The sequence below is a fragment of the Coptis chinensis genome, chromosome 3 (genome assembly GCF_015680905.1).
Source record: "Coptis chinensis isolate HL-2020 chromosome 3, ASM1568090v1, whole genome shotgun sequence".
NCBI classification, from domain to species: Eukaryota; Viridiplantae; Streptophyta; class Magnoliopsida; order Ranunculales; family Ranunculaceae; genus Coptis; species Coptis chinensis.
In genome coordinates this window covers 122,233,763-122,253,760 of record NC_141458.1, presented here as the reverse complement: position 1 = coordinate 122,253,760, position 19,998 = coordinate 122,233,763, and the positions used below count along the sequence as shown (strand labels likewise).

The 19,998-nt window shown below is 36.7% G+C and overlaps 1 protein-coding gene and 1 long non-coding RNA gene across 10 annotated transcripts; one reads left to right on the top strand and one right to left on the bottom strand.

Annotated features, from left to right (window-relative positions):
- Window positions 1–449: 449 nt before the first annotated feature.
- On the bottom strand, window positions 450–19,991 carry LOC147513945 (putative tRNA N6-adenosine threonylcarbamoyltransferase, mitochondrial). Of its 6 annotated transcripts, XM_086597293.1 has the most exons (18): window positions 16,437–19,991; window positions 16,142–16,334; window positions 15,517–15,597; window positions 14,249–14,369; window positions 13,987–14,161; window positions 8,748–8,818; window positions 7,797–8,276; window positions 7,599–7,682; window positions 7,441–7,496; window positions 7,265–7,343; window positions 5,524–5,611; window positions 4,870–4,960; window positions 4,468–4,517; window positions 3,534–3,724; window positions 2,919–3,349; window positions 2,172–2,802; window positions 2,010–2,056; window positions 450–720 (listed from the first exon to the last, which is right to left on the bottom strand). In XM_086597293.1, the coding sequence occupies exons 11-15, from the start codon at window positions 5,585–5,587 to the stop codon at window positions 3,260–3,262; spliced, it is 486 nt and encodes a 161-aa protein (XP_086453419.1). In that variant the 5' UTR covers window positions 5,588–5,611; window positions 7,265–7,343; window positions 7,441–7,496; window positions 7,599–7,682; window positions 7,797–8,276; window positions 8,748–8,818; window positions 13,987–14,161; window positions 14,249–14,369; window positions 15,517–15,597; window positions 16,142–16,334; window positions 16,437–19,991; the 3' UTR covers window positions 450–720; window positions 2,010–2,056; window positions 2,172–2,802; window positions 2,919–3,259. The 6 variants fall into 6 exon arrangements, with proteins under 6 accessions (XP_086453419.1, XP_086453417.1, XP_086453418.1 ...); XM_086597291.1 differs by having other exon boundaries at window positions 6,792–7,496; XM_086597292.1 differs by having other exon boundaries at window positions 7,265–7,496.
- On the top strand, window positions 9,178–13,659 carry LOC147513946 (uncharacterized). Of its 4 annotated transcripts, none has more exons than XR_015215772.1 (8): window positions 9,178–9,405; window positions 9,496–9,611; window positions 9,694–9,923; window positions 9,977–10,110; window positions 10,199–10,684; window positions 10,782–10,933; window positions 11,583–12,786; window positions 13,329–13,659. It is a non-coding gene; the product is annotated as an uncharacterized LOC147513946 (long non-coding RNA). The 4 variants fall into 4 exon arrangements; XR_015215771.1 differs by having other exon boundaries at window positions 10,199–10,701; XR_015215770.1 differs by having other exon boundaries at window positions 10,199–10,933; window positions 11,583–11,652; window positions 11,833–12,786.
- Window positions 19,992–19,998: the final 7 nt, after the last annotated feature.

Sequence of the window (19,998 nt, the reverse complement as noted above, 5' to 3'; positions counted from 1 at the left end):
GGGTACCTATATACACATGTACATGAATGGGATGTACATGTTAATTCCAAGTTCAATTACATCTTGTGTCACAAGGATGTACATGTTAATTCCAAGTTCAATTACATCTTGTGTCACAACTAGTAGCAGTGTATATTTGACATAGGATTTGCATCACATCACAGATCATATTCGTATTCAAGTCGATGTTATCGAGCTAAGATATGAGTTTGCACAGTTCCGAATGATTTTGCTTCAATGTGATTGAAATCGAGTAGTCAGTTAACTGAGATGATTTCACTTTTCTTTTTGATAATATGCGTTCACTGGAACATAAGACCACTAACCATGCAGCCCGACCTGTGGTCGGGCCTACTATTTTAAACCCATCAGAAGGGCCTGTTAAAATCCCACGCCCCTCAACTTATCAATTGAACTTCTATAGTTCTATGTGAGCCAGTCCAACACCATTTATCTAAAGCTAAAAAACCCATTACCAATTTACAAGAAAAATTGCTAGAATTACAATTGTGTCTGATTAATTTAAACTAATTTTTACAACATATTACTTTAATCAATAATCTTGACTATTTGAAGCCCTGATTCCACGCTTTGAGAATACCGAAGTTGGCTTCCATTCCAAACTGTGATAGAGAATAAGAATGGCATCAGTACCTTGAGTTGTTGAATCTGAATGCGCATGGTGAGGACATCTCCAGATGCATCTTCGTTTACAATTGCCTGCAAATCCAAAGTTAGTATGAGTCTACATCGAACATTATTCAATAAAAAGATTAGAAGAGTCAAAGAAACTAAAAGCATGAGGAACCAACTTTCCCCTCGTCAAAGATATAATAAGGGTGAAAATACATCATCCACGAGGTCGGTCACACCTAGAATTCTCCTGGCCTAGAAATCAAAGCCACCAGAAGTTCTAACCTATCTGAAAATAAATCGACTTTTGTGTGGATGACCAATACAAGCTTAAATTTTCAGACAGTACTTTGAAATTCAATAGGCAAAGGCTACACCTCTTTGCATTCATACAATTAATATGTTAGAACTTTTATCATACTTAGCTCATAATAAAACAAGGATTACTAAAAAAAAAAGTAACAAAGATGAAACAATCTCCATGCACAGAGGAGCAATCGCATAAATTTATTTAAGTTGGTTTAAATTATATAGTATTTATGTCTAATTTACTATGTTACATGGACACACCACATTTTTTTAAAAAAAAGATCCGTGTCGGATATGTACCCAAGTGCCCGTGTTGGACACATAACAGACACATTGTATGTGATATTTTTAAATGTTTCACCACGTCGGTAACTTTGTATCCGTGTCAAATATAGACACACCTATCTGTGTCAATGTAACTTGGCTAATTTACTAACTGAATGATTTAGATTCAAAAACAACTAGAAGGTTCTTTTGCATGGAAGGTATCTCAACGTAAATCTATAAATCTAAGTTTAAGAATAACTTAATTAATATACTACCATTGTAACATGGTCCTAACTCCTAATAAATCAACTAGCCTTGTTACATAGACCTAAGCACCATACCCCTAGCTCTATATAACATTCGATAGGAAAAGTAACATAAAACTCATTCGATAGCTTTATCATTTTTCCTTTCATTGGCACTTCATTTAGAATAACATGTTCCGGGAAATAAAATGTGCAACGAGTGCATTCAGACAAACCACAAGTGACTAATAAGGAAGAAGACAAAACATCGCTCAATGTTCCCAAACACAATGCAAAATAAACAAATTGTGATGATGCCCTCCACTACAGCAATACTGTTCTACTCTAGGAGGGTCATTCCCACCTCATTTTCTAAATGATCAAAACTGGTAGGGCATTATCCTAGGGTTACTGTTAGCAGGTCAGATATTCCCAATGCCAAATAATAATACCCAAAATAATAAAAATAAATACTAATATATAAATCATGGTAGTGAGTTCTACAGAAAGGACATGCATAATATACAGAATGGGTATCAAGCTCAAGACCCTTACAGTAGAATTGCTCGAGCAATGGCCACATCATCTTCCCCAGGATAGCACTACATGGTTAAAAAGAATATTAGCCCACATAGTTGTAGCAAAAAAACAATAACCATCCAATAAACATAAAAGCAAAAAAGCAAGAGACATCTACACAATGTAGCAAGCACATACCAGTCATCACTACTGCTGATGTTGCTGCTGATTAGGTGGTGGAGGTGGCATACCAGGACGGAACACCGGAATCCCCTGACCAGGAGGAGGCATCCCAGGCTTAGGTGGCTGCTGACCCTGCATGCCGGGCCTAGGCGGAGGAGGTGGTCCTCTCATCATCTGCTGAGGTGGAGGCATAGGCCGCTGTAAAAACTGCGGTGGCGGCATCTGAAAAGGCCCAGGAGGTCCACCAGGTCGAAACATAGGTGGTGGCGGTCCTCTTCCCATCTGCTGTGGCTGTTGTCCAGGATAGCCAGGTGGCATTTGTCCAGGAGGAGGTCGAGGATAATTCATCGGTGGGGCAATCATATTGGGTATAGGTGGCCTCGATATTTGAGGCTGCATCATACCAGGAGCAGGTCCACCTATACCTCTAACGGGACCAGATAAACCAGGTTATGCTTGAACTAAAGGAGCAGTAGGAATACCTCTACCGGCAGCACGACCCAAACCCGGTCCAGTCAAAACACCCCTTGCACTGACCGCTTTTGCCCTAGATTCTTCAGGAGGTGGTGGGCCTTCAACAGTCATGGAAACGACTTCTTCCCCATGAAGGCCCCTCTTGCATGAGCAAATCATTGTAGAATTTGGCCTTCAAAACATACAGGAAAGTAATTATTGGTAAATCAACTTCAAGTTCAGAAAACAAGAAAGAGTGTAACATGTGCACTGGTGGAACAGAAAACGAAAACTTATAAGTGAACTTACATCACACAGCTTCCCAGCTGAGTTATATTGTTCTCGCAGCCACAAGAGCAGGTTGGGCAGGGGACAATGGTGTCATTATAAAAGGAAGAAAGCGAGACACAACAGGAGGTTACATTGAAAAAGAAAAAAGAATGAACGAGAGAAAAGCATTTGCAGTATTTGAACAAAAACTGCCTTCAAAAGAAAAGCAAGTCCTCTACTGTGACCAAATAACATAGAATACAAAAAGAATGCACAGTACCAAAAAGAAAGATAAAAGAAGTGAATTAGGCTCACTACCCAAAATGAAGCAGGAAGGTTAATGCTCAATGTACTATTGCACAGAAATAAAAGCCTTCTACTTACATATTTTTGGCTTCGATGGCCAACCTTGCTTGAGTCCTCAAACCGGCATAAGAGAAATTACAATCCTTATGCTGTTTCATTGGAACCTGTAAAGAAGATCAATTCTGAGGTTACATCCGACCAGAATTACGAAAACATATGAACTTTTACAATTCCAAGTAATTGTTGGCACCACAATGCAACCATTAACAGGAAAAAGCAATTGTGAGGTCTTGGACGCATCATAATCAACAAAGACAAGTAAAAAGGGCGCCTCAAGACACAACTTACTGAGAATTTTATTGATTGTGAGTTTCCTTCACGAGCAAGCTGCTCTAAAGCCGAGCCACCACCCTTTCTCATGTCAAGGCCAAGCCATCTCGCTGTCTTATCGTATGCCTCACCAATTGCATCATCTATTGTAGTCCCAAGTTGTACATAATTGCCAAGGTCACGTGCAAGAACAAGGAGGTTATGTCCACCTAAGGATTAAACAGTAGATATTATATGCCAGCTTCATGCCAGAATGAGCTTCACAATAGTATAGAAAAGCATAAATAACTTCCTACTTATAAGCTACTAGCCTAATCAGTCAAAATTTGCTACAGTTTCATTAATAACTCGGGCTGGAATTCGTAAAGGAGTGTTTCTGGTAAGATTGTAAGAACATATCTTTCGTTAAATTATATGATTATCGATTCATCAGATATAGAGATGGTTAGCTTCCTACATCCATAAAAAAAACACTTATAAATAGGTTCTACAAGTATAAGAATTGAAGGCAACTTGCAGAGAATTTTTTCCCAGACGAAGCGATTGCAGGTAATGGACACCCCATTTAGTCACTTTTGCTCCAAAATATTGCAGTTGCCTATTTCTTTCTCAAAGGAACACTAATAGTCAACACTCAACACTATGCACAAATTATTCCCCATAAATGTGAATCAGAACAAACTCCCAGACTGGTCATTCTAATGGAGATTGCATAAATCCCCAAATCAACATTCTTCATAACACAAGTTCACTCATAAATTCCTGTACAAGCTCGAAACACAAGTTATCCATCAAAACCTTCACATTAAGGAATTTGTGTCTATGTTAAATAACTTTCTTATTTCCTTTGTCAAAAGAAAATTTTACTAGAAATGGTCAGTGAAGTGGCATTTGGTGATGGATACATGCAAACTAATAATCACAGTAAATACAAAGGTGTACATTTATGCACCTGAAATCAGAAGGGTCAAGAACGGAAATTGCAGCTTCCTCTCAACTAACCTGATACAAATTTTAGCTTTTTATGACAATGGCAGATGGAAATTTCAAAATGATTTACCATGCTTTGCTCTCAATTCATAAACAATAAACGAAAAATCCCACATATGAGTAGTGACAAACTAGGGAGAGAAACACGAATTAGAAAACTACAATTTTGCAAATAATCCTTCATAAGAAGTTTCCAGCCTTGGATAACTATTTACTTGAAATAATTGCAATTCAACTTGGGGATATCTACAAGCAAGACCTTTCATGTGATCTACGTTATAGTCCAATATAGTTCTGATGTCCTTCCCATGTTAAATTCATGTAAAAGAGTAGATGATCTTACATGGAGATCAAAATTAAATACCTGGCAACAACAGCATGTGCTTCCATGTGATGAATTCCTACAATAGGTAGACTGAAGCTCCCAGCAAGTTTTCGAGCTTTCCGGACACCAACTGGAAAATATAACGATGATACTCGATCAAATAGCAGAATTTCAGAGTATATCCTTTTGTAACAGTAAAGAATAGATTATATGGTAGAATAATAAAACATAGAATTTTGGGGATTTACCTGTTGAAGATGGTTTAAAAAAAGATAGATTGTAAGTTTACTCATAAATTTTGGGGATTTACCTGCTGTTTCGTTCTAAAACTTCCGTAGTATTTGTGACGCCAAAATGGCGTCACAAATTTGTGACGGCATTTTGGCGTCACAAATATTTGTGACGCCGTTTTGGCGTCACTAATCTAATTTTCGTTTTAAAAAAAATAATAATAATTATTTGCTCTCATACCCTGTAAAACTGGCCATCCACAGGCATCTACAAACCAAGACAACACATTTAAAAAACAAATAGTTCCATAAAATGCACAAGTACACCATCATTTTCATTCAAGAATAAAACATTCATTCTATCACTATTGAAGTTCTCTAGTCACTAGCAAACACAAACACTAAATACTTACATTTTTCAAAAGAAAAGTACAATACAAAAAGTACATTACATTATGCTTACAACTAGCTAGAAAGAAAATCTTTGTAGAAAGTTTCCAAGTTGTTGCAGTATGGACCTCCTCCATTCTTCAAGGCAACAAACAAATGCGCTACCACGTACGTTGCATGTTTCATTTAACAACAAAACAACAAAGGTTAGATAGACTTCAACCTTAAATTGAAACTTAATATTTAGAACTTAAATAAAAGCCGGTAGAAATGCATTCCGCTAATAAAGACTAATCATCTCGACAAAACGAAAAATAATTAAAATAACAATTAGGAAATCCTTAGGTCATGCATCTATATGCTAGGTTCTTAGAAAAATAAACAGCTCAAAACATATTTAGAACTTAAATAAAGAAACTTAAAAAAACAATATACATTGGATTTTGGGTGTTTACACTTCATTCTCAAAAGACAGACTTTTAGGCATTCATTGGGAAAAAAATTAAGGAAAAAGACCTTCGGGCATATTAGATCTATTACGAGACACTCTTAATAATAAGAGATCTGTAAAGTCTGCTAGTTGGCAGCATATCTAAGATTTCGAGTAAGTGTTTTGAGTATTTGAGGAAAATGAACAATACTGTACCCTAAACACACTCATCTCCTCAGCCTCCTCGGCATTGAGCAACAACATTATAGTCGTAGTCCTTATATACTTCCTAAGCCACACCAGCAAGCAACATAATACCGATTGTGTGAGCCTTGGATCGACAACCTGAAAACTTCCCACCAATGTTACATGTTGGTAATAGTCCTTGAAGTAGATCCTCTAGTTGTGTCAAATGTTGGGCAAAGTAGTGGTTCACTTCTTATTAGATGTCACCCACTAAAAAAGTAGATATTAAGGTCACTTGTTTAGAGGTTTGGAGTTAATACGTAACATATTCAAGAAGTGTCAGATTCATGGAATACCATGGTATGGAGAACATCAGCCAACCCATGTGCAATACAGAGCCAAAATAAAGTAACTCTACCATCCGAAAAGTGATTCTTGTAATTGCAAGATGTTACACAGACTAGGCATAAAAAAAATCGAAAAAACATATAATAACACTAAGAAAAAGTAACATAAATGTAACCATCATTAATCAACAAACTCAGTGACAATGTAGTGAGCACGTGCGGTACATAACACTAACTAAAAGCAAAACTAGACAACCAAACATTTCATAGCGCTAACATTCTCACAAATAAATTAAACGGTGAAGACTACAGACTTAACAAGCTTGACCAGAGTATGAAATCAGAAAGAAGGAACTTAAATCTTGCAGTCCAACTTACTTGCACTAAGCTCAATTTCTGTTCATTGTGTAAATGAGCAATTCTATCAGGTGATTTCTAAACAAGAACCAGGGTATCAAAGACCACACAATTACTTTGCAACCAGTCAGGCACCAATTAGACCAATGATAAGATGAGAGCAATCCCCTGAAGATAAGAATCGGAGCTTGAGCCAAGCTTTAACAGTGGATTATCAAGAACCTCGGTTGAAGAGGTAACAAATGCTTGGCTTGCTTCAAAACTTTGTTATCCATTATACCTTTCCCTTCTATCCTTCGTCTAGGCCTAACCGAAACGCTGGAAACTACTAGTGACAACTCACTCCCCCTTTCCAGCAATCTCTAGTCAACTCACATTTTGGGCATGCGCTAACTCTACTCAATCCTAGGATACAATTACGATGTTCACACAATTTAAATTGACATCCAAAATATAAAATATGAATTAATGTAAAGGTGCAGCATATAAAATACCTTGAAGACCTGCTTGACAAACCCACATTGCATAGCGAAAGGCATTCCTCAAACAATAGGAGTTCCACCTGCCCTTGCTCTGAACAGTCACTCCAAGAATCACTAATGTAAACAAATAGATTACTTTTTCATCAAAGCACCTAAAAACAAATACACTACATAAGAATTTCATTCACCACTGGGCCAAAAACATTTTTCCAAGCTTCTCCATTTCTGAATTTTGGTATCCTACCTAATAACATCATTCATATATTAAACACTAAAATTGAATAATTAACACAAAAGGGCGCACTACTTAAAACATCAAGGTTTAAGTATCTAGTAGGCTACTTACCATCCAAACTATGCGACTTCCATCAAATTGCCAACCATTTAAGCTATCTCTTGCATCATTAGCATCGTGCGGATCACTAAATTCCTGTACAGAAAAGGTAAGAACAAGGAGAAACATGTGAGAAGAAGCTTATAGCTGTGTAATGTTCTTCTTAGAGATGCTTGAAACATAACTACGAGAGAGAGCAAAAACACTTACAATAAAGGCGAAATCATGCTTCAGATCCACATCGCGTACTCTGCGGAAACGGTTGCCAGGAACAGTAAGGCCATCTTGACTTAAGTACCAAAGGCTTTTGATACTTAGCCCTTCACAAAAGAACTAAACACCAAGGGCACCAGCAGCGACACCACCACCACCAGGTCCATGGCAGTAGCGACACCAGCGGCAGCAGCAACACCCAGCAGCAGCAGGCACCAGCAGGTCCATGGCAGCAGCAATGACACCAGCAATAGCAGGCAGCAGTAACAACCAGCAGCAGCAACAACAACCAGCAGCAGCAAGCACCAGCAGGTCCATGGCAGCAGCAGGCACCAGCAGCATCAGCAACACCCAGCGGCAGCAAGCAGCAGGCAGGTACCCAGCACACACTCCACCCAGCAGCAGCACCCAGCACACAACACCACACTCACACACTAACCAAGTTTCCGCGAGTCATAACTTTCCTTTCCTTCATAACTACAAAGTCCAAACACACTTCACCCCCTTTAACTGACACGTTTGAAATTAACACCATCCACGCTAATGCAAAATTTTGTATTTATGATAAATGTATTGCATGAGGTTCAAACTTCAAATTGAAAATGATTTAAGAACTGCAAAGTCTGAAACAAATCACTATTGAGCGTCAGTGTGTAATTTCACTGCATAGAGCAATGAATTAGTAGACAGTAAAGATGTTTTATTTTAGATAGACATGTACTTTGAGGGTCTCCCAAGTAGTTTGAAATCCTAACCATATTCTTCTAGAGTTGATTTTCCAGGTGTTTACTGGTTTCTGATATTTAAGTGACTTTTTAGAGTTCCTAAATTCGTTTTGCAGCAAAAGGACTATTGCCAACAGCACAACATCGTAATACTGAATCAGTTGAATTATGACATTGTAAACTAAAGAGAAAGAAAAGTTGCCAGACCTGTTGCGATGCTCACCTGGATCTATCCCATCTGTATTTGGTGAATCAAGAGGTGCTAGGATTGTGACATTCTTGACAAGAACTCAGCTGTTTATCCAGCAAAAAACAGATCTCATAATTCCTCACAATCCTACCTACATTAATATCGGTTCTTCCAGGATGCTCACAGTGAGCCACATCAGCAAAGTTTTTAAAATAGTCCTTATTTAAAAAGTAATTACTTGCCTTCTTACCAAAATAACCCTGAATTTGGTGTCCTCTCTAATTTAACATAAGTCAAAATTGTCTTTTCATGTGTGTTGGAAAAATATAAAATAAAACTACGGTCCGTTATTTCAATTCTACGCCCGTTATTTAAATTATGCGCATGGGCTATTTTAGTAATTATAAAATAAAAAAAGAAAACAACCCTTCGTTAAGCCATAACATAACCGCTTCGTCTTCTTATCTTCTTGACAGAAGCAAAACCCCAACCCCACTCTTCATCAATAACAGCCACCAGCATAGATGCATGATGCGTCTAGCAGGAAGGTATATGGCTATTTACAGAAAGCTTGCAGAGAAACACCCATCCTTCAGGGAAAAGTCAGAGACAACTGGTGTCATTGTGGTCGGAGACAACCCTAAACCCTTTACAATGCTCTTTGGGCGGCACAAGCACTTTTAAGAAGGGGGTAATGGTTCAATTATCATCTACATATGAGGTTACATGTGTATGAGTTGGAGTTTAACTTGTGAGTTATGACTGATACTTTTGGTTCCAGATCTGCAAAAACCTCAGATAAAGATGCTCCTGTTCACAAATGAGGACGATCCTTTTGGGAGTATTAGAGGGGGGACTAAAGCAGATATGATTAGGACAACACTGCAACGGGCAAAAGTAGTTGATACATACCATTGTTTTAGCTTCCAATTTAAAAATTACGACATTTCTATTGTTGTTACAACTGTTTTGTTTTTAGGATGCACAAGATCTTGGCATATCAGTTGAACTTCTTCCACTAAGTCGGCCTGACGAGGAGTTTGGTGTATCTACATTCTATGCAGATGTCTAAACCATCTCAAATGTGTATTTTAACTTGGGGTTTAGATATCTACGAACCATCATTTACTCTTAAATTTCTCTATTTCAGGACTTAATTGGATTGAAGGGTGAAGACCTCGCTCTATTCATTCCTTTAGCCGGAGAAAGGTGACCGTTTCTGTACACGTGGGTCATTTCTCATTGATTTATACTATTTTCAGATTGGAAGATATGAAAGATCAGTTGAGAAAGCGAATGTTCAAGAAGTGTAAAGTCAGAAGAATCACTTTCTCATTAGTTAATGGTGTATCGATAGAAGTGAATACATATGCTTTGATTCGTCCAACACTTCCTGGTATATGCATCACCATAATTTTCTTAAAGCTCTCCGTGATTTTGGTTGATCTCCGAGTCATTCATAAATATGTATTTTGTCCTTGCAGGTGCAGTTACGTGGCTTGATTCTGTTACTAATCTTCCTCTAAAAGTTAGTATCTCTTAGTCTTTCTTCACACTGAATAATTCAGGAAGAGGATTTACGTACCTGGTAAAAGAATTGGAAGAAAGGGAAGTGAAACTCAAAGGTGAGTGGTCTGAAGGAGCAGAAATCAGACATTGTGGAATTACAAAGGCAACTCAAGATGAAGACAGTTGAGATCAACATGCTGAATATCAGCATTAATTCATTGCAAGCGGAGAGGAAGAAGCTTCAAGAAGAGATCGCAGAGGGAGCGGCAGCGAGAAAGGAGCTTGAGATGGCAAGGAACAGGATAAAGGAGCTGCAGAGGTAGATTCAGCTCGAGTCTAACCAAACTAAGGGCCAGCTGTTGATGCTTAAACAACAAGTTACTGGTCTTCAAGCAAAGGAGCAGGAAGCATTTAAGATAGCTGAGCTTGAGAAGAAACTCAATTCTATGAGAGATTTAGAGGTAGCAGTTATGGACCTGTAAGTCCCTGTATGGCAAGACAAGTAGTTAAATGATACCAAGATTCTACTTTTAGTGTGGTGCTGCATATATGTGGCAGGTTTTGGGAGCAGCAGTCATGGCCATCAACTCAGAAATGGAACTGGGGTAACTCAAAGATGATGTGCATCACCTGGGATTCATATGGTGGAGTCTATGGGATTCAATGAATGTGTCACTGCTGCTGCCACCAGAAACCGAAAGTTATCAAAGGTAATAAAATGCTTTAATTTAGAATCTCTACATGTTGATATTTGTGTTTTCCTTTCTCTTAGGTATTTTTTCAAAATGTTTTATTTAGGCGTGAATTCTGTAAAATTGGTCATTGTGTGAGATTTTTTTTATGAGAATGATATAAGTATTATATATTTCTTTTTGCGGTATATGTAGAACTATTTGTAATGTGAGAACCATATTACATGCCATCTGTGTTACAATTGCTTATTTCTTCAAACTTTTCGAGAGATTGTTTTAAATGTCAAACCATTTAGGCAAGATCAGTCAAGTATCTCCTAGATAGTAATTCATTCTCCAAACACAAGAAATATCTCATTCCAACAGAAAACGAGGGGTGGTCAACGCATTTGTTTAATTCAATTCACTAGCTTCCTTTATATCTTGGTTTTTATGAGTTTCTTGAAAAGAGACGATGGTCTGTAATTGCATTCTTTTCTTTTTGCTATTACATCTTTTACTTTAACTTATTTGATATATTCTTTTTCCCATGGTTGGAGAGGTTTAACAGAAACAATTAAATTGATCATTGTTTGGTTAACTTGGGTTGCTACTTAATATTTCATTTAGGTTGTGTTTTGCATATGTTTAATCCTACTTATCGAGTTACTGATCTTATAAATTCCAGAACTATGTCGGGAGATTGAATCACATGAACACACCAGAGTTTGTAATGGAGTTCGAGAAGGAACATAAAGGTTCTTCGACCTGCCTATATTTTACTTATGATACTTTACAAAGTCAAGTTATTAGAACATCACCTTTAGGATTATTATTATTATATGTTTTTATTTTTTTTTGTAATTCTTATTGAATGATGTTACTTCTTTGATTAGCACGATTAGTAGGAATAACCATCTAAAAAGGGGAAAACACAGGTTTGATAAATTCATCAGTATAGAGTCAAAGGTTTAATTCGTTGACGTTGGATGGTACTTAAAGAAGGTCAGTAAAAACTCATTTCTATGATTTGATTTTTGTATGTTCCTTTTTATCTATTGGTTCATTTTATAAGTATGGATATCTCTAAAGTCTCAAGTAATTTAGGGAATAAACAAACTTAGATGGTGAACTTAATGCTTCTTGGTTAGTTATCAATGTCAAACTAATATATGGTTACGTTAATATGTTTCTTGGTTAGTTATCAACTTATCAATCTGATCAACTTGAGAATTGACCACATTTAGCATTGGACATGAACTATCCAATTGATGCATGGATTTCACATAAAGCTATTTTGTTTGTGTTCTTTGTCTATGGTGATCCGGTTAAGTTTACTCACTCTTGATGAGAAAAAATAATGCTTCTTTAGCTTAAGGCTGAGATGGAAAGTACTAGAGTGGCATGAGAACTGGTGAGCAAATGAAGCTATGTATGAATGTGGATCTTCAGTTAAGAATGAGAATTCAAAGTTGTTAAGTGGTTGTCAGCAACCCACCTCAAGCTTAGAGTGCATAAACAACTTTTGCAATGAGAATAGCTCCCCTTGATTATGTATTGCGAAGATTATTGTTTTTTTTTTATTGTTAGATTATTCTTATTCTTAGTGTAATTTATTTGCCTTGATTTAGTTCTGGAGGGGCTGTCATAGTCTCATAGGCACATGAAAGAGGACATCAAGTCATCCAAAGAGATCTCAATTTTCAATAATTCTTTCAAATAACATAGCACCGTCTTGGTTGGCATAATAGTTGTATAATCTAGAGGTATGCCATGTCAATGATGTAATAGTGATCGGTATTACTCTAACATGCATTCTCTATATGTACGGTTTTCAAGATAAGGCACACATAAGTCATCGTCTTCACAAGAAGAAGATCAACAGAGGTTAGGTATGTTTCTTTCCATTCCTTTCAGTTCATCTATTTCTTCATTTTTTACACATTATTTCGAGTGATATATTTCAGCCGCATTATTAATGGCACGTATAAAGTCTTACCGTCATAATTCAATCGAATGTTCGTTGTTTTCTTAATTTCTTTTTTTCATTATTGCTACTTATTTTCAGCTTGAAAATACAAGATTGAAACACGAATGACACTATTTATATATTTTCTCTCCAACCATGTAAACTATCTTTTTCATTTTTAGAGTGGTTGAATGTGCGATGACTAAAATAGTAAATACTTCTCGAATCTGCCTATTCGTAGAAGAGTAACCATCATGTCTACTCAATGTATTTGGTTTATTTATGCACTTCCTCAAAGTTAGTGATTTGGTTTGGCACTCTCATCTGTTTGTTTTTATACATTGTTGGTTTTTATGATAATGTGTACAAGAGTTCTAGCTTTGTTCACTATATTTATAATTTTTTTATCTGTCAAATTTGTCTGCACGGAATTATTGTGATTGTGGAGTTGAGTTCAATGTGCAGTTCTATGGCAAGTCCAGTACCATAAAGAACATAGAGCATCCAACAATGAGAACTCAAGCTATTCATTTGTCAATTGCAATTTGGGAGGTGACTGGAAGGATATAACTTGGTCGTTTCCTAGAGTTACTTTTCATACACGTCCACAACTCAAATCATCTCAACTAAAGAATGGAATAATTTTGACTCATTATTTGTAATTTATTTAGTGTCTGAATGACATGTTTAGCCTACTAATTAATATGTCCAAGAGTACTATACTTACCATATCATTAGTGAAGTATTATTATTGTTACCATACATTGTAGAATTATATTATTATTGTTATTTTCATTGAAAATTATGTTTGCATATGGATGGGTAACCAAACACGGATGATAAGATTTGCTATTCTATCGAATAACTTAAATAACTGGTGAAAATATTATCACGTGTTCATTATACAAATGGGCTTATGCATTAAGCACATCAACCAAAATTAAAACTATGAAAATTAATAAGCCAGTCATCATAGGTTTTGAAATAGTAGGCCCGACCACAGGTCGGGCTGCATGGCTAGTACTTAAAAGTTTCCTTTCATGCACTATTTTGAAAATGTAGATAAACGAAAAAGAGAAACCAAAATAAGTATAAACAAGTACAAGAAATGGAAGACACAAACCTGCAATATACAGGGTGGATGGTCCAAAATGGCGAGTTCAAGAAAGTTAAGTTCGAGATGACAACACCAGTTGAGTTCCGCATCTCAACCAGATGAGGGCGAGTATAATTCAGGCTTTGATTCCTGAACCAGTTCCACCACACACTCCCTTGCCCATCAATTGTCCTATTATCACCTTCCCGCAAAACACACAATGTAAAAAATAAGTACTATGGACAACGCCAGAGCTCAGAGGGGCTAGCTCCAAATCCATGTCACCAACCTGTTATTATAACATCTTTCATGTTGTGGCCATGAATGAGGCTCCGATGCCTTCCACCAGGAAGCTCCCTCCCACGTCCGTAAGAGGGCAGAGGATCATCTACTGGCCAGTGACTTGGGTCCTGAAACATAGCAGAGTAGTCAATGTTAGTCTTAATTGGTGGAAGACCTCATGACTGCAAAGAGTCTAGTGATTCTCTGAAAAAGGATTAGTATCCATGTCTACAAGCACATATATAGTGCAAATAAAAATAACAGTTATGCATATCAAGCAAACAGATACATTTCCACACAAAGCATACCTAGGCAATTCAAATAAGAAAGTAAAAGCTCACCTCTGATCCTAGAATTACAGTTTTCTTATCTAACAACAAAGTTAGATGGCTAATGAGTTCAAAGCTTCCCGTTAACCATCTGATTTAGTCTAGCAAAATGTTTATGGTGATTGGAATTTTTTTTCCATTTGCTTGTAAGTATCTATCCGATTTTTAAGAAAAAGAATATACCATCATAGGATTCTGTGGACTTTTTCAGATAAGAATTTCAAAAACAAAATGTACAAAAAGAATCCAATTCAAAACTACATTTACTTGAACAAATTTAGGAAACTTTTAACAATCAAATACGTGTAGGGAGAATCCACACAAAATAGAATTCATTTCTTTACTTCCAAACAGATGATATAATTACAAAAACAATTAAGAAAAACAGATAAACGGGTGTTTGTATTATAGATTCACTACATTAAAGTATAACTTAGAAGATTATCAATTCATTAAAAGTTAGTAATACCATAGCTTATAACCCACGCATGGGATTAGTAAAATTTTATTATAGCTAATGAAGAGAAATTTTTGGGGAGAAGAGAGTACGGTTTAATTAGTTTCGGCCTTCTCTCACACTGTTGATATAGGAAAAATAGTCGGTTTACAATATGGAAAACAAACAAAGGGTTGGGATTCTAACAGGGTAATATAACCCACACATGGGGTTATAGTTGGAAGTTGGAACAAGATGTTGAGATATTTTAAATAATATTAATATAAGCATCAAACTCTAAAAACGGAAAAAGGGTTGAGTTCTGAAGGCACAGGTATGTTAAAGTCGGTGATTGTCGTGAGTGTCAAAAAAACTGGAAATGCCGGAGGTACCTAACTGATATTATTGCTGAAGGCACAGGGTATTCTTGTAACATCACAAAGATTAAAACAATAATTTGAACAGCTAGTTCATTTGCACGCTATTTGATTCATGGCATAATGAACTAACCTTATTGTCTAACATTCGAACCCACCTCCTCTTCTCCTGAAGGTCTCCAGCATGGCGTTGCCTGCTCAGGTCAATCTCTTGCTGCAGATTGACAAAGAACATTCTGATTAGTTTTTTCTTCTTATGATAATGAGAACATTCAGATTAGTAATAGTTTCATTGTTCCGTACATAAATTCTGTTAGATGGATTCGATGGAATTGAACTTGAAAACATAGATTATATAGGCACGCACTGCTGAGGAAAAACACAAAAAAAGGGGCTTATTCTGTGCAATTTAAGGTGGGGGAGATAATTGCAAAGATTTTCTAAAATACTGCATTTCCAACCAAGTGAAATTTAAAATTTGAACTACTCGATGTCTAGATAACTTAGGAATAGGAGAGATGGGTGAAAAGCATTTCACCTATAAGGCCATAATACTAAGCGCATAGGTTTACAACGAGACATTACCAGATAATATCCAAAAGCAAAAGGAGAGTAAACAAGGTCCAGGAGACACTATATTCCTCCATGAACGGGATATAAAATGCATTATCGAATATATATCAATATATGTATTAAGGGAAAAACATATTAATTGACCAAATCAGGAAGATTAACATTAAAACCAACCTGCTGCTCACCTTCGTGGAGTATTTTTTCTTCCATCAAAAACTTCTAAAATGCAGCCTCAATTAGAGGTATCTCCTCCTCTCTTTTGGCCCTTTCCATGTAATCCATTGTTTTAACAAGTTTCAGCAATTTCTTCTCTATTTCCTGCCTCTCTCTGAGTTGCTCAGCTCTGGCTAACTCAATCAAAGCGTCCCTTGTAACCTCCTTGAACCCATAAAATTCATATTTAATTAAACAGGAATATAATTTAAACAGTAAAGAAGAGAAACAGATATTCGGATGATAATACATGAGAACTACACTTACTCCTTTTATGACTGGCTTCTTGCCCTTCATTTTACTTCGCTCCACAACTTCCTCGAGCAATATCTGAGCGTCGTCGAGTTCCCTCTGAACAACTTCTCTTTGGATACTTTAAGTTTCTTGTTCTTCTTTAAGTTTCTCGATTATTGCTTTGCGAGCAAGAAGCCTTAAAAGATCGGAAAGATGGTACACCATGTTACAGAATCCTATATTACTATTCCGGGGATCATAAATTGTGGAGAATATAACAATAACGTCTGCACTGTTGATAGCCAACACAAACAGAAATGTGATCAAGCATGATCTCTAAAGACAGATGCCAGATACATTTCCAGATTCTTGATTTGTTCAAGTTCCATTATGATGGTATAATCTACTCATGGTATGAAGATAAATTTCAGGGCCTAAAAGGGGGAAACTGATGCTGGGCATAGATTTGAGATACTCAATACTCATAACAGCGAACACAAAGTGTTACCTACTCACAAAAGTAGACTTATATTCATCTAAAACAGTAAAAGAAAAGATTCAAGAGAAAATATTAAAATAGAAAAAACTTAGTAGCTAGTGTCATGGATTAATACAGGTAAAGATGAAAACTACAATATGTTGGGTGGTTCCAAGAACTCATTTGGAAAATGGAAGGTAGAATGTTCCAATACGTTTCAACTTAGACTTTTACCAAACTTTAGGGCACTTTTTGATTGTTCATTCGATGGCCCTGCTGTAAAAAGCAAATTTCTGTGCCAGTTTTCAATTATTATTGTGCAATATTAGGACTGATGAAGTTAAAATGAAGACACGTGCTAGTACATAACTTTTGCAGTTGGGTTAGCATCATCTTTGATAGTGAATCATTATGGTTGTGAAACCACCTATCAAGACATAGTCAAAGCCCGCTAACCACATCTGTGACTTATCTATTCTTAAGCAAACATTTTGCTCAGTTTGCTTTCATACCAAGTGGAACCGATGTTTCAAACCACAAATGTTTACCCCAAAACAATCATAATGCCAGCACTAAAAACTTGACACAAATGAATAACATAGATTATCACCTCTCTTTCCTCTGAATCAACTGTTCTTGGAACCACAGGGAATGCTCTTGGGCCTCTGTGGCTTACGTGTGTTAAGACTAAAGCCGTTGGATATATGTATATAAATGCTTGTGAAATGAAGTGCTCTTTATCAGTTGTATGGTAGAATTACTTATTGGCTATAAAAGCCTTCTACTTTTAAAGAGAAAACAGTACATTAAAATGTTGAGTTTAGAACTTGAGCTCTCAATGTAGGTGTTAACAAACAGCGACTCCTAACAATATAAGGAAACATACAGAAGCTCTGGTTCTGTACCGATCTTTGACATGTGGACAGGGATGCCCTTCCAATCCTAAGTGTCTCATATCTTGGGGTTGTAAATTTATCGTACAGGACGTCATATCAATCTGCTCCAATGACTTGAGAGAGTCTAAATTCAAATCCCTCTTCTCTTACGCCAACACAGTAGGTACCAACAAACAGCAGGTACCAACACAGCAGTGATAGATGATTATTTTTACGGCTTTTTTATTTTCGTTCATTTCATTGTTTGAACATGAAAAACACATAGACTTTGGATGGAATCTTAACAGAAACACAGAGTTTTATATTTTTATTAGAATGTGTGAGGAACATGACACAATCATAGTTTCACTTTGTTGTAGCTGAACTACAAATGAGTTTAGCTGCAATCAAAGAAAGTATTCAGAGTTTTGTACTTAAGTTTGATAGTGTGGTCAGTGCGCCTTGGTAAGTTCCAAGACTAATGAACTTTTTGAACTGTAAAACGTTAAGGTTTCTATACATACTGTTCTCTGGAGACGGGAGTTGTTGATATCATGATATGTTTAGGTGATGTTATACCTTCCGTTAGAACCTTATGGAGAACAGGAGATTTTATCTATCTAGTACTACAAATGAGTATAGCTGCAATCAAAGAAAGTATTCAGAGTTTCGTACTTAAGTTTGATAGTGTGGTCCCTGCGCCTTGGTGAGTCCCAAGACTAATGAACTTTCTGAGAAAATAGATATACATTTTCTGCTGCTAGTGTAGTTTTAAAAAGTAACCCAGCTGAAATTGCCAGCTGTCAGCTGAATATGATAGCCGGGAGTAAAAATTATTGACGATCTTACAATAGAGCTAATTGAACCTGAATTACTAATTATTACTTGTTAGATATGTAGGCTTTATTGTCTAGAGGAACAGACGAACAGTATAGGAATAAGGTTTTTTAGGCCAATTTCATGCTAATTTAATCATCAGTAGTCACCACTCACCCGTCCCCCTACTTATATGCATATGATTGCCAAAGGTGGAATAATGACCAAGAGACATTGTGCTATAACTGCGACTCTTGCAAGGCAGGTGGTTTGGCAAGCCTCAAGAAGAGATGGAGGAAGAGCTAGAAGAAGGAATAAAAATTGGAAGGAAGAACATTCCAAACATTGGCGATGGATGCAGAGAAGAAAAAATTCAATTATTGACGATTTTACAATGTTTAGCAAAGCGAAAGACTACTATGCGGAAATTGGCAAGGCATGGAAGCGGGGGTATCTTCTCTATGGACCTCTGGGAACAGGTAAATCTACAATGATAGATTCCATAGCAAACTTCTTGGAGTATGATATCTATGACATTGAGGAAGAAGAAAAAGAAACAGAGGATACTATGGACCTCTGGGAACAGGTAAATCTACAATGATAGCTGCCATAGCAAACTTCTTGGAGTATGATATCTATGACATTGAGGAAGAAGAAAAAGAAACAGAGGATACTAAGGCGAAAGAAGAGAGTGGTTACGGAAGCAGCAAAGTTTACTCTTTCAGGGCTGTTGAATTTCATAGATGGATTATGGTCTGCTTGCGCCGAAGAGTGTGCTTGAGGTAATTCGCAGACCACCAGAAACTAATCAACTGTAAGGTAACAGGGATGACATGATGACTGGTACTATGGTGGAAAGAAACCACATGGTGAAATAAGGAAGCCAGAATTGGTTCTAAACCAGTACTGGGACCTTCTTATAGATTGGATTGTAACTGATAAGCAGGGGAATCTTGTTGCTTAGATCTTCTTCTATGTACTCATACTCCACACCATTAAGCTTTAGAGTCCATTCAACTCTGTAACAGAACAGGCTAAGAGAAACTCCAACCAATTTTACGTCCCTCACTCCCTCATGCTTATAATTTTGAGCTCACTTAAACAGTTTAATCTTCTGAATGGATACCGGTTTGAGAAACTTAAGAGTCTCTTTAGAATTTATAGAGATGAATGCATGCAAAGAAGTCTGGGCCTAGTGTGTTCGAGCAATATACCTCTGTCAAATCAGATTGAAAAATATTCAAAGTATGAGGTGTTGACGCATAAATCGACTCAATTCAGAACACCTTCGAGTTTCTCGCTTACAAAGAAAACCCAGCACTTGAAAACTATAAATTGAAGATCTAACTTAAGAGTTCACGAAGATCCTAAAAGTTGAAAATCAGAAAAATAAACATACAAATAGAGCTAGCTTTTAAGTTGGCTT